Here is a 15,664-nt window from a genome sequence, read left to right on the forward strand (position 1 = left end):
TCAGGCTTCACATGATCAATGTTTTCAAAAGCCTTACTGGTTGGTATGGTGAAGACCATTCTGTTTCAGACAGCCCATTACATTTGAGCTAGGAATATGTTCCAAGGTTCTACAACAAATGAATATCAATGATATTTGAGAACAGTTTTGTGGATCACTCCTACTACCCTTCTCGTAGGCAGGTGTGTAGTGGTTTCAACTACTAGGGACAGTTGTTTGTTTGAAGGATCTGTGAGGTCTGTTCAAAAAATTCCGGAACATCTGTAATTTGGTGACAATGGAGTGTTGGAGCGAAATGCAGTTCACATCCCTGCACATGCCTGTGTTTAATGTGTAACCGCCAGATGCTTCAATGTCGTCTGTCTATTATTTTTTGTTCAGTGCTGTATTGAGTAGAATGTGTTGCATAGTATGCAAATTTCAAGATTGCAGCGTTAGAGGAGCAATCTGTCTGCATTAAATTTTGCATGGAACCCAAGAAAACCTTTACAGAGACACACCAAATGATGCAGGAAGCCTACAGTGATGAGTGCTCAAGCTGCACTCCATGTTACAAATGGTTCAAATAGAAGTCAAAGGTGACTCTCATTCAGGATGGCCTTCAATGTCTACTGACAAAGCTCATGCCAGAAACGTCAACAAAATTGTGCATGCCAACAAAGACTGACTGTCTGAGAGATTGCAGAAGAATATAACATCTCGACTGGATCATTACATGATATCCTGACATAGCATCTTGGAATGCATCATGTTGCCACCAAGTTGGTCCCTCAGCTCATGAGTCAAGACCAGAAAGATCTTCACCTCACAGTCTGTGCTTTTAGATTGCACAAATGAAAACAAGATGTTCCTTAAGAGAATCATAACTGATCGCGAGATGTGGTTCTTTGGTTATGATGTTGATACCAAGACTCAGTCTTCGCAATGTGTCAGGAAAAGTACTCCAAGACTCGTCAAGTCAGGTCAAATGTCAAAGCCGTGCTGATACTTACTTTGACTTTGAAGGATTAGCTCATCATGAATTAGTGCCACAGGGACAAACTGTTAATTGATGGTACTATCGAGATGTGTTGGGATGTCTGCGAGAAAATATGAGAAGTAAACAGCCTGAGATGTGGGGAGACTATTCATGGCCCTTGCCTCACAATAATGCACCTGCGCATTCATCACTGTTGGTGTATGACTATTGCACAAAAAACAAAATCACTGGGCTGCCCCATCCTCTGTACTCTGCAGACCTGGCCCCTGTGGACTTTTTTTCTATTTGCAAAGTTGGAAACTCTGTTGAAAGAATGAAGATTTGCAAAATTAGATGATATAAAAGGAAATTTGCAGATGACACTTCATGTGATCCATCAAGAGGCATACCGAACTGCTGCTGGATATGGAAATGGTGCTGGGAGCAGTGTATCAAATGTGGAGAAGAGTATTTTGAAGGAAACCATGCACAATAAGTAAAAGGAAAGTTTGGAAAAATGTTGTGGATAAAGTTTCAGAATTTTATGGACAGACCTCATACAGTAGATTATAGTTAAAAAGAGGGGCTAACTCGCCAAAACTTCTGAATAAAATCTGACAGGGATTCTGTTGGGTCCCGGAGCTTTGTTCAATTTTAGTGACTTCAACTGCTTGTCAACAACACAGACACTAATATTGATATCACTCATCTTTGCACTTGTCTGAGAGTTAAATTGGAGCAATACATCTTGATTTTCATTTGGAAAGGACCATTTGAAAACCAAATCGGCATTTCTGCTTTTACTTTGTTACCCCTAACCTCAGTCCCTTTTTCTTCCATGAATTCCCGGATATTAACTTTGGTACCGCTAATAGCCTTTAAATATGATAAGCATTTCTTTGGATTTTGTGATGGATCCTTTGGTAACATTCTGCTACAGTAGTCACTGAAGGCTTGACTCATTGCACTCTTGACAGTCAAACATGTTTCACTCAGCATTTCCCTATATACATAGCCCTATGCCTTCTTTTACACACACATTGTGTGATTTCTCATCCAAAACCAAAATAAAAAACAAATGATACCACATTTTTCCTGTCTTCAAGAAAAACATATAGCAAAACTTTCTGGAATGGTTGCAAAATTCAAACTAAACTATAAATCAGAGGTATTTTTGTTTTAATGTCATCAAACAGATGGCCAGATACAATGGTAACACCAAGCTGCATTAAAACGAAACATTATTGAAACACCCTCATAGAACACTCTGACTCAACATCCGTACCTGTCCTAGGCTTATTAGGTGCCATGTAAGCTGACTGAGCATGGTTATTTCGCATATATGGCAGTGTCAATTATTTAAACATTGGTCAACCAAGTGAACTTTAGCTGCTCTGTTAATCGTGAGTGCTGACCCCCCCTCCCCCCTTTCCCAACTACTATGGTCTTGCCACTGCCCCACTCCCAAGGCAACACTGCTGCATGCTGACAACAGTAACCATTTGTGCTCTGTTACAATCACTGTTGTCAACTTTACCATATAAAGTGACCTTGTGATATAAAATGACTACACATAAATATGTTGTCCTTTCTACAAGAGATAAATAATAGTTTAATAAAAGATTAGACAGAGGTGAATCTACTACCAATTATCTAATTAGTACAGGATTGGTAAGTCACCAGTTATGGATATAAATTAGAAAATAATAAATGAGTATCACAAATTTTATATCTAAGCTTATTCTACTAACTGATCACAAGTTTTAAAACTATGAAGCTCACCACAAACACAGATCTAGTTGATGCTGTTGCAGTTTACCAGTGGTTTAAACAAACAAGATTGCAAGGAGGATGTATATCGACTCCATTCCTGGAGGGACACTGACTTTTTAGGGAAGCACAAGTTGATTAAAATGTTTTAAGTCAAGACATGGCACTTGTAAGCTTTAAATATAAGGAAAAGAAAAAGAAACTGTCTGCTGATTCTTCAGCAGCTGATTCTTTCAAAATCAAATTAAGAGACATATTTATGGAAGATTATGCTCTCAAAAACTCTTGCAGTGAAGAAATTAGGCTCATTTGGAGAGCTTTGCCAAGAAAAACTGTTGCTTCACCTCATGAATCAGCAGGACCTGGTCCTAAAATAAGCAAAGATTGCGTTACTACTTTATTGTGTACTATTGCTACTGGTAGCCACCAATTTCCTATGCTAGCCATTGAGAAAAGTAAGAAACCACATTTTTTCAAACACATTAATATGTATGGGATGCCCATTGTTGACACCTCACAAAAGAGTGCCTGTATGGACAGTATGATTTACAACTTGCTGGAAGCACATATAAAACACAGACCAAGTCAATGTCAAATGGTAGATCTTCATAAAGTTATAAAAGCATGTAAGTTTGCATTTGTTCATAACTAATGTGTTTGTTCCAATTATGTAACAGCCTGCTGATATACACAATGACCAATGCAAGGCTTTGAACACTGTAGTGTTTATTCTCTGATCTTTGCAATTGTGCACAGGTCCTCTGGATAGCTGTTAGAGGCATGTTTTCTTCAGCTTACAGCTTGTGTGGGTTGATATACAATTGTGTTTCTAGCTGTAACATGTACATTTTCAAATATTAATGCTATACAAAGTATCCCTAAATCATTAATACTTAGAAAACAACAATAAGAATTATGATAAATTAGAAGGCACTGAGCAGCTCACAGGCACATTTAAATGTTGACTAAGCTATTGGACAAAGTCCTTCATCAGATTTAGAAAAACATACATGCACTCAAATATGTACATCCCACACGCACATGACCACTGTTGTCTCTGGGCACTGAGGTCCGACTGCAGTAACAATCTCGGCTAGGGTGTGTGGTGGAGCTACAGAAGAGGCATAGGGTGGGGATGGGGAGGGATAGCAAGGCAGGGTTGGACAAGATGCTATAGAGCACCTGTGGCAGTGTGCAATGACATGGCATAGACAAGAGAGTGATCTGCTAAGTGCAGCATTGGGAGGTTGTGCTGGAGCAGAAAATGAGGAAAATGGAGAAGCAGAGAAATGAGAAAGAACTATAGAGGGACACTGAGGGCAGAGGCATGTGTGAGGCTGGAGTGGGATCATGTTGGGACACAGATATAGTTGGAGGACAGGGACTTGTGAAGGTTGAGACCAGGGAAGTTCTGGGAACGAAGGATATGTTGTGGGAAGAGTTCCCACCTGTACAGTTCAATGGGGAGAGTTCAGATGGTACATACTGTGTAGCAGTTACCAATAGTAAGCACACAATGTCGCACAGTATGATCAGTAATTAGGAAGTCTGTTTCTTAGCCTCCTAAAGCTGCATCTAGCACCAAAACATACCTGTACATTACCACAGGCAGCTTGCAGCATCTTCCCCACCCTTATACTGCTAGCGTAGCCCTCCCATTCCATCCCATACCTCTTCTGTAACCATTATCACCCACCCTAGGTCACTACTCACTGCAGTGGGGTCTCAGTGCTTGGAGATAACATTGGCCATATGTTTCCGAGTTGCCCGTGTATGAATGTGTGCATGTGTTTTCTACATCTGATGAAGGACTTTGTCTAATAGCTTAATCCACTTCTCAATGCACTTTTAAATGTGCCTATCTGTTGCTCAGCACCACCCTTATGTAGTGAACAGCAATACATTCCAATTCATATAGTTGTTACGTTATTCCAGATTTTCCGTTGTTTAATACTTAGAAAAGGATGAAAGGTTCTTTTTTACTATTTAACTTCTAATGTTTATGCTCCTACTCTAATATAGAAGCATAAGCTAACTGAACTCTTGCTAAAACTTAATGAGGGATATTTTAATACACCAACACACCTCATCAAGGCAATAGAATAATAGAAACAAATAATAATAGAAACAATAATAGAAATAAAAACATAAAATATAATAGAAACAAATCTGTAACAAAAACAAATGAAACTGGGAAACTTACTGCTAATATAAATGAAGTAGTTTGACAAGAGTGTTCCTGTTCACAACACCATCTAAAATGTATAGGGCATGAATTTATCACAAGAAAGCAAAAATATTCGAAGAAGTACTTTGTAATGTTTCAAAATAACCTCACAGCAGCTATATTTGCAGATGATCAGTTAATCATATGTAGGTCAGAGGATACAGTAAAGTAAAGTAGAGGATATGGTAATGGAAAGTCCTAGTGAATTTTCTATTACCAGATTTATATCTCCTTTGGCTTCCTTCCATCCTAACTTCATGCCTTTGTGCTGGCTGCATCATGGCTATGTTGTAAGTTCACCTTTCCTATTGTTTAGCAACCGAGTTCATCTGGGTATTGGAACAAAGTTTTTACATGTAAAAATATGTGTATAAAACCTTATGTATGTTTGTTGCAGCAATATTTTAGATATGTGTTTGATTGGAAGCCAAAGGGAGACTAAAGCATGATGTAGCAGTGAGGCAGCTACTTATCATCACAGAAACCAAATATGTAATGAAAACTTCAGAGCTGCCAGCCACCACTTGAGCTTACTGATGGCTGATGATGATAATGAAATCATTACCAAAACGTCAAGCTGGCATTACATGTTTATTTCAATTGAGGTTCCAAATGACTTACTCGAGAAAGCTAGGCAGTCCGTGTTTGAGCTTTGTGGGAGTCAGTTTGTCAAAGGACAACAAGTCATAGTCTGTCTGGGCTGAGGTTTGATTTGTTGTCTGGTGGGGTTATACTTTCTGATATAAGCAGACTTAAGGGTTTGGTAAATCAGATGTTGTGCAGAGTCTACTGTCAATTGGTGTAGCTCCAAGGATTTTCTCCCAAGAGTGATCTAGGACCGACTCTGTTCAAATAGGTTCCACTGTTAGTGTTTGCTCCAATGAATTTTTTAGTACCAGCAAGGGCAACCTCTATTGATTAATAGGATTTTGTGGTTCCTTGAGCAAGGTATTGACTTGAGTACATATTGTCAGATGTATAGGCTACTAGCAGATTACGACAGGAATTGCTTAGCTTAATAAAAGTGATTTTGCCCATAATCATTTGAGCTGATTGTACCCTTGACATGTGTTTAAAGTAAAATCCGGTAAAAAGAAACTATAGTACGAACAGAACATAGTGAAACTGAAACTTGACTGATTGTTAGAGACATGTGGCCATTCTCAAATAATGAAAACTTACCCGTAAAAGGTATAGAATCTTCATTTGTAGATGTTCTCACTGGTAACAAGAAGGTTAGAATCACAGTAGAGGATATTCTGTATGTGCCTCAGCTAAGCACAAATCTACTGTCTTTTAGTAAAATAATAGAAAAAGGTCATTCAAATTTATTTAACAAGCAAGGTTGTCGTATTTATGACATATGCAAAAATATGGTTGCTAGTGCATCATTAGCAAACACAATGTACCGACTAGAGAACCCATACGATCGAAATTTTGAAGCAAAATCCGTACTGCAGGCAAATAGTGCAAACTTGTAGCATAAAAGACTAGGTCATCTGCATTCTGGAGCTATGGATGCACTTCATAATGGCCTGGCTAGTGGAATTTCATACAAGGGAACAATAAATACTACCTGTGTAATTTGCTTAGAGGTAAAACGAACAAAACTACCTTTTCCACGATCTAGCTCAAGAGCCACAGAAATTCTCGAGCTAGTTCACTCAGATTTGCGTGGGCCAATGCAAACTAGATCAATTGGAGGAGCCAGATACTTCCTTACTCTAACTGATAATTATTCCAGGGAAGTATTAGTATATTTCCTCAGAAATAAACAACAAGCAGCACAACTGATATGAGACTTCAAAAATCTAGTAGAAAGTCAAACTGAAAAAAGGCTCTGCACTCTATACACCGATAATGGCACAGAATATGTGAATGACAATCTGATACCAGTTTTCAGAAAGGAAGAAATCCGACATCAGACTACAGTGCCATATACACCAGAACAAAATGGAGTGGCTGAATGTTAAAACTGTACAATAATGTACTAAAGAACAAGACCCCAGAGGAAGCTTGGACAAACAAGAAGCCGAATCTTAAGCATCTTAGAATATTTGTAAATAAGGCTTATGCTCACATTCCAAGAGCCAACTGATGAAAATGGGAGCAAAAAAGTGGTGAGTGTATTTTGGTAGGATACAGTGAATATTCAAAAGCATACAGACTTTTTGAACCTAACTGTCAGAGAATCATAAAAACATGAGATGTGATTTTTGAGGAAGATACTTCGAAAGTAATGAGGAAACTGGGTCAAAGGAACCAAGTCGACTGTTTCTCCCAATGACAAAGAAGAAGCAAGATGAAGTTACTACAACTGAATTAGAAGAAATTGAATCTGAACCTGAAGAGTAACATCAAGTAGTAGTTCAGTGAATACTAGCATAAATGACGAAACAAGTCCAGATGATCCAATTAACGAAAATGAGCAACTGCAGCAAATATGAAGGTCATCGAGAATTCCAAAGCCAAAGAAACTGCATCAGTCTAAACAGTCAACTGACTCTGATCCTTTGACATTAGAAGAAACAATGATGTCAGACAACACTGAAAACAGGCTGAAGGCAATACAAGATGAGTTACAATCTCACAAAGAGAACCACACGGAGTCTGCTGATTTACATTAAGATAAAAAGCCATTAAGAGCAAAATGGGTATTTAAAAGAAAGAAAGATATGAAAGGTCTCATTGTACACTATAAAGCATGGCTGGTGATAAAAGGTTGTGCTCAGAAGCAAGGCCTGGATGATGATGAAACATATGTGCCAGTCATAAGACTTAACTCATTAAGGTAACTAAGGTACAACAGGTAATAAAAATCAAATAGGAGTAATGCAGGAGTAGTTTTGATAATGAATAAAAAATAGGAGTGCAGGTAAGCCACTACAAACAGCATAGTGAACGCATTATTGTGGCCAAGATAGACACGATGCCGACACCTACTACAGTAGTACAAGTTTATATGCCAACTAGCTCTGCAGATGATGAAGAAATTGATGAAATGTATGATGAGATAAAAGAAATTATTCAGGTAGTGAAGGGAGAAGAAAATTTAATAGTCATGGGTGATTGGAATTCGACAGTAGGAAAAGGAAGAGAAGGAAACGTAGTAGGTGAATATGGATTGGGGTTAAGAAATGAAAGAGGAAGCCGCCTGGTAGAATTTTGCACAGAGCATAACTTAATCATAGCTAACACTTGGTTCAAGAATCATGAAAGAAGGTTGTATACATGGAAGAACCCTGGAGATACTACAAGGTATCAGATAGATTATATAATGGTAAGACAGAGATTTAGGAACCAGGTTTTAAATTGTAAGACATTTCCAGGGGCAGATGTGGACTCTGACCACAATCTATTGGTTATGAACTCTAGATTAAAACTGAAGAAACTGCAAAAAGGTGGGAATTTAAGGAGATGGGACCTGGATAAACTGAAAGAACCAGAGGTGGTACAGAGTTTTAGGGAGAGCATAAGGCAACAACTGACAGGAATGGGGGAAAGAAATACAGTAGAAGAAGAAGAATGGGTAGCTCTGAGGGATGAAGTAGTGAAGGCAGTAGAGGATCAAGTAGGTAAAAAGACGAGGGCGAGTAGAAATCCTTGGGTAACAGAAGAAATATTGAATTTAATTGATGAAGGGAGAAAATATAAAAATGCAGTAAATGAAGCAGGCAAAAAGGAATACAAATGTCTCAAAAATGAGATCGACAGGAAGTGCAAAATGGCTAAGCACGGATGGCTAGAGGACAAACGTAAGGATATAGAGGCTTATTTCACTAGGGGTAAGATAGATTCTGCCTACAGAAAAATTAAAGAGACCTTTGGAGAAAAGAGAACCACTTGCATGAATATCAAGAGCTCAGATGGAAACCCAGTTCTAAGCAAAGATGGGAAAGCAGAAAGGTGGAAGGAGTATGTAGAGGGCCTATACAAGGGTGATGTACTTGAGGACAATATTATGGAAATGGAAGAGGATGTAGATGAAGATGAAATGGGAGATACGATACTGCGTGAAGAGTTTGACAGAGCACTGAAAGACCTAAGGCAAAATAAGGCCCCAGGAGTAGACAACATTCCATTAGAATTACTGACAGTCTTGGGAGAGCCAGTCCTGACAAAACTATACCATCTGGTGAGCAAGATGTATGAGACAGGCGAAATTCCCTCAGACTTCAAGAAGAATATAATAATTCCAATCCCAAAGAAAGCAGGTGTTGACAGATGTGAAAATTACCGAACTATCAGTTTAATAAATCACAGCTGCAAAATACTAACACGAATTCTTTACAGACGAATGGAAAAACTAGTAAAAGCCAACCTTGGGGAAGATCAGTTTGGATTCCATAGAAATATTGGAAAACATGAGGCAATACTGACCTTACAACTTATCTTAGAAGAAAGATTAAGGAAAGGCAAACCTACGTTTCTAGCATTTGTAGACTTAGAGAAAGCTTTTGACAATGTTGACTGGAATACGCTCTTTCGAATTCTAAAGGTGGCAGGGGTAAAATAAAGGGAGCAAAAGGCTATTTACAATTTGTACAGAAAGCAGATGGCAGTTATAAGGGTCGAGGGACAGGAAAGGGAAGCAGTGGTTGGGAAGTGAGTGAGACAGGGTTGTAGCCTCTCCCCGATGCTATTCAATCTGTATATTGAGCAAGCAGTAAAGGAAACAAAAGAAAAGTTCGGAGTAGGTATTAAAATCCATGGAGAAGAAATAAAAACTTTGAGGTTTGCCGATGACACTGTAATTCTGTCAGAGACAGCAAAGGACTTGGAAGAGCAGTTGAACAGAATGGACAGTGTCTTGAAAGGAAGGTATAAAATGAACATCAACAAAAGCAAAACGAGGATAATGGAATGTAGCCGAATTAAGTCGGGAATGCTGAGGGAATTAGATTAGGAAATGAGACACTTAAAGTAGTAAAGGAGTTTTGCTATTTGGGGAACAAAATAACTGATGATGGTCGAAGTAGAGAGGATATAAAATGTAGACTGGCAATGGCAAGGAAAGCGTTTCTGAATAAGAGAAATTTGTTAACATCTAATATTGATTTAAGTGTCAGGAAGTCGTTTCTGAAAGTATTCGTATGGAGTGTAGCCATGTATGGAAGTGAAACATGGATGATAAATAGTTTAGACAAGAAGAGAATAGAAGCTTTCGAAATGTGGTGCTACAGAAGAATGCTGAAGATTAGATGGGTGATCACATTACTAATGAAGAGGTATTGAACAGAATTGGGGAGAAGAGGAGTTTGTGGCACAACTTGACTAGAAGAAGGGATCGGTTGGTAGGACATGTTCTGAGGCATCAAGGAATCACCAATTTAGTACTGTAGGGCAGCGTGGAGGGTAAAAATCGCAGAGGGAGACCAAGAGATGAATAAACTAAGCAGATTCAGAAGGATGTAGGCTGCAGTAGGTACTGAGAGATTAAGAAGCTTGCACAGGATAGAGTAGCATGGAGAGCTGCATCAAACCAGTCTCAGGACCGAAAACAACAACAACAACAAGGTATTTATTTGCTATAGCTGCTGAATATGATCTTGACACTGATCACTTAGATGTTGTCACAGCTTTCTTACAAGGCAACTTACATGAAGAGATTTATTTGAAAGTTCCAGAAGTAGATCCAGTTACAAAGACAGAGAAAGATAATGGTGTAAAAAGACTGAAAATGGCAGTATATTGATAGAAGCAAGGTGGTCACTGCTGGAACTTGAAATTAGATGGTACAGTATTGAATCTGAACTTCTAAAGGTCAACAGCTGATCCTTGTGTCTATTATAAAAAAAAACAAGGTTTAGACATTTTACTAGTTGCTGTTTATGTGGACGATATGCTCACTTTTAGTAACAATTCACAAGACAGAGATGCTTTTAAAAATAAACTCTGAGAAAAATTTAAGCTGAAAGATCTTGGTGAAGTTACAAAATGTTTAGGTATCTGAATTACTAGGCATCTGAATTACAAAGAAGATTATCTGTGGAGGGATTACGCACACTATGTGGAACAAATTCTCAACAGATTTAATATGAAAGAGTGTAACCCAATATGTACACCATTGGACAGTAATCAGATGCTCACTCATGATATGTGTCTGAAAATAGAACAAGAGCAAGAAACTACGAAGAACACACCCTACTGTGAAGAAATAGCGAGTTTAATGTATGTTCAATTGGGAACAAGGCCAGACCTAGCCTTTCCGATAGGAATTGTTAGCTGTTTTTGTAATAATCCAGGCAAGCAGTCAAAAGTATCTTCAGATATCGAAAAGGTACTAAGGATATGGAACTTTTGTTTTCTACATCAGAGGACTGCCCCATAGTAAGTTACTGTGATGCAGATTGGGCCAGAGATTCTGAAGACAGGAAGTCAACAACTGGATATCTCTTTAAATCTTAAGGAGCAGTGATATCTTGACAGTGTAAGAAACAGCCAACAGTGGCCTTATCGACAACTGAGGCAGAATATATGGCTCTGACCTCAGCATGTCAGGAGGCTCTATGGCTTCAAAGGCTATGAAATTAAATACCACCAAGCCCCAAAAAAGACCCTGTCAAACTATTATGTGACAACAAAGCAGCAACTGACCTGCCTAAGACTAGCAGCTATAAGAGTTGAACCAAACATATAGATACAAGACACCACTTCATAAAGGAAAAAATAGAGTCAGCACAAATTACTGTGGAGCACATACCTTCAGACCAAATGCGGGCAGATAAGATGCTGTTAACTTACCAAACGAGAAAGCAATGGTATGTTGATAGACACAATAAAAAAACACACAAATACACACACAAATTTCAAGCTTTTGCAACCCAAGGTTGCTTCATCAGGAAAGAGGGAAGGAGAGGGAAAGACGAAAGGATGTGGGTTCTAAGGGAGAGGGTAAGGAGTCTGTGCAGGATGGATGTGTATGTGTGTTTGCGCGCGCGAGTATATACCTGTCCTTTTTTCCCCCTAAGGTAAGTCTTTCTGCTCTCAGGATTGGAATGATTCCTTACCCTCTTCCTTAAAATCCACATCCTTTCGTCTTTCCCTCTCCTTCCCTCTCTCCTAATAAAGCAACCTTGGGTTGCGAAAGCTTGAGTTTTTCATTGTGTCTATCAACATACCATCACTTTCTCGTTTGGTAAGTTAACAGCGTCTTTGTTTTTTATATATATTTTCCCAAGTGGAATGTTTCCCTCTATTATATTTATATACATATATATCTTTTTTGCAGGCATGATTCTAGTGGGGGTGTGGGATTTTAGAATCTATACCTCCCTGGTGTGTGAATATCTTTTATGTTGCTATGGGCAACTATGGACACTATGATTTTTTTTTATTCTGTGTATTGAGCTTTATGTGTGTAATTCATGTATCTTCCTAATGTATTAATAAATTGTTCCAATCAGAAACCGCCCATAAATTACTCTGCTAACAGTTTTCAAAGTTTACAGTCATAAGTAAATATTTGTCTATAATGATGTTGATTCTTAATATTACTTTGAGCTGATTTGTTCATTGTTTATTAGTCTTATATTAGTCTTGAGTAGGATATGTGATGTCCGAGATGTTGACATAAGGCATTTAAGCCTGCATTACGTATTGCAGATATATATTACATATAAAGGGACTATGGTTTACACACCACCACAGTATCCCTTTCAACCAAACAACACCTATACCATTCAGTGAGTAGTTCAGAGAATGAACTACAAGAGACATTGTGTAAATTAAACTGTGTTGCCAGAGAATATTTTAAGAATATGTCTGCAGACAAAACCAGAACACAGGCCTTCCATAGCGACAACCCAATAAAAACAAAAACACTGAGCAAGTCTCAGTGTTTACTTATTTGCACTTCCACATGACACGAGAAATCAAAGGAATACTATGGTAAAGTTAAGAGTTTTAGTGCAATGTACACTGAACTACAAAATTAAGTTATGTAGTTTAATTATGCTATCAATACTGTCTATTGTTGTCAAAGATGGACTCCAGCTTCTGCCCAATCATAACAAATTGATGAAACTGAACCAAAGTTTTACGATACATAACAGGTTCTTTCTGCTTGACCAAAAAAGCAATGAAGGCATATGACAAAAGCAGGTAGTTATGACATAACAGTACCGTGATAATAATGAAACACCGGAACAACTGCTAACAGCACTTGTATCACACGCCAGAATCTAGGATAATCACAACAGCTTGGCAATGCAAATGAGTAAGTCAGCAATGACAGACACATTCCTGGAGAAGATTGTAGGACTAATGCTAATGGCCTAACACTTAGCACTGCTGCTGATAAGGACTTTTCCTAACATGCCCCATCTCTTCTTCTCTCAACAATACAACAACTAAGAAAAACTTTTTGAAACACTCATTATCTGCAAATAAATTATCTATGGTCTTATTCAAGTACCTTTTGGCTGCACTTTAGAAATGAAAAAAAAAAGAAAAAGATAGGTTATCACTTAAAAATATATACTTTAAGCAGAGACTTACCCTTTCACTAGAACAGCACTTGTTAATCAGTATGGGAGTATTTATATAATAGATAAACTTGATTTTATATTGGGCTACTGAAATCCAAAATAATGCACAAATTTAAAATAATTCAGATTATTTACCTAAATCAAAAACATTGGTGGGCACGTGGACTGAACTGTGACTCCTGTTTACAGGAATGCTACTAAACTGTCGATCAGGTTCCAGATACATTGGAGCATATGGATATTCATCATCACATGATTCTGAGTCTGATGGCTCATCATTGACAGGAGAACATTTTGCACTGTGATATGTGAAGTTCACATACTCAAGAGGGTCAAAGCTTTCAGCCAGCTGCTCTGCTTTCTGCATTATACACTGCAAAAAATTTGAAAAATCTACATAAGAATACAAAAACATATATTATTTGCTATACTGTATACAATAACAGACACTACTCAGAAGAAAGGAGTTATCCACATGTTACACAAATGTGACTAAGCTCCGAGCATATAGGAGAAACCCGCCTCCATAGCCAAGGTCACTAACACATGCCTGTGTGGTGGCACTCAATGTGGAGGTAAGCTGGTTCAAATCCTGGGCGTGGATGAAATTTTGCACTGCCAGTATTTGGCTGGCAAAGGCAGGAGAGGTGGTTGTGTTAAGTTTCGAATCACCTAACTTTGCTTCCACACCCTGGATTACACTCCAAACTTCTCTGCAGCATCTCATGAAGTGAGTACATACAACACTGCTGACAGTGATCCATACATCTTACAGAGACATTAAGCTCATTGGTCCCTTGGTGCTTTTGGAGAGGAGTAGGGAGTGTGCTTACACCAGGTTTCACCTTCTCCCTTCCCTTCATCCATTTCAACACAAACCCAACACTACACTGTATAATCACTCATCACAGTGATCCACATCACACGGATACACATTTGATACTTCATAGTGGGTCGGAGGAAGACAACCTCACCATGAGCAGAGGTACAGGATTCCTGCATCTGCTCGCCCTACACTCTTTCCCTGAGTATGGGACAATAAATTATTATATACCAGAAATTAACCCTTTATAAACGTAGAAAATACATAAAATAATACATGAATTACAATTTAGTGTAGTATTAAAAAGTCAGTGGTGATAAAAGATTATCAAGAAATACAAGGCATGCGTGTGAGGTTACACTTACTAAAACACTGTAATTTGTGTAAAAAAGAGGAGTATTTGCATTCACCAGAAGGGGGTAACATCTACATATACAATTTTATATGTGCAATAAGTATACGGTTTCTCACAGATAAAATATTATTTCCAAAATGTGTGTCCATAATTTTACCCTAAATTGTATCTTTCCTGCATTTTAAATACATTAAAGAAGAACAAGAGTATTAGTGACATTGTGAAAGAAAATGGAAGAGAATCTGCGGATGATTTCATAGACAGACTCATTATGAGAGTCTGCGCTAGTATTATATTTGCAAGGGAAGCCTCTTCAGCTAAAAAGATATGTAATATATCAACTACCATATTTGGGGACCAGCCACCACAGTAGAAATCTCCAGTTAAGAACAAATCAATGGGCATGTTCTTGTGAAGTCGCCACACCAAACAGTCTCTTATCATGTAAATCTCAGCATCTGCAGAATTCCTCCACAACCTGGCAAATATAAGAGTAGATAGCTGCAACTGGAACACAGGTAAACTGCCATACAAGTGACATGCATTGTCTTTAGACCATTGTATTTACTCAACACCATATCCTAGGTGTATGTCCATCCAAGTGACATACATCGTCTATAGACCATTGTATTTATTCGACACCTCATCCTAGGTGTATGTTCATCCAAGACAAAGTACTCACGATTACATTCCAGGGAATCAGATAAAATAATGTTCCAATTATTATCCAATAACATTTGCAACACACTAAGCCCTAAAATTAACTCTGATTAAATTACAGCCTTGACCATTTCGCGTTTTTCATTCTATTACAACTGACCAACACAGAAATGTGAATGAGACAGTTCTGAGCAATTACTACTCATTTGTCTCCAAAAGCAGTATAGTGCTTACAACTTCAAACTGATGTTCATACACTATTGTAAATGCATGTGAGTCACGAGTGAACAGTGGGATCCTAGCTTGCTTCTATTAGCCCAGATAGTTTGGTATTACTAAGTCACAGAACACTTTTATTGAATAAGGAGTCCTCCCCAGATAC

General features: G+C 38.2%; 1 protein-coding gene across 3 annotated transcripts in view; it reads right to left on the reverse strand.

Moving 5' to 3' along the window:
* Positions 1-15,664, reverse strand: part of LOC126190697 (voltage-dependent calcium channel subunit alpha-2/delta-3-like) — a 398,470-nt gene that overhangs the window by 232,905 nt on the left and 149,901 nt on the right. For all 3 annotated transcript variants that reach the window (XM_049931163.1, XM_049931162.1, XM_049931161.1), the window contains exon 4: positions 13,580-13,817. In XM_049931163.1, the coding sequence (XP_049787120.1) occupies positions 13,580-13,817 (238 nt within the window). The remainder of the gene's footprint in view (positions 1-13,579; positions 13,818-15,664) is intronic.

Source organism: Schistocerca cancellata, chromosome 6 (genome assembly GCF_023864275.1).
Source record: "Schistocerca cancellata isolate TAMUIC-IGC-003103 chromosome 6, iqSchCanc2.1, whole genome shotgun sequence".
NCBI classification, from domain to species: Eukaryota; Metazoa; Arthropoda; class Insecta; order Orthoptera; family Acrididae; genus Schistocerca; species Schistocerca cancellata.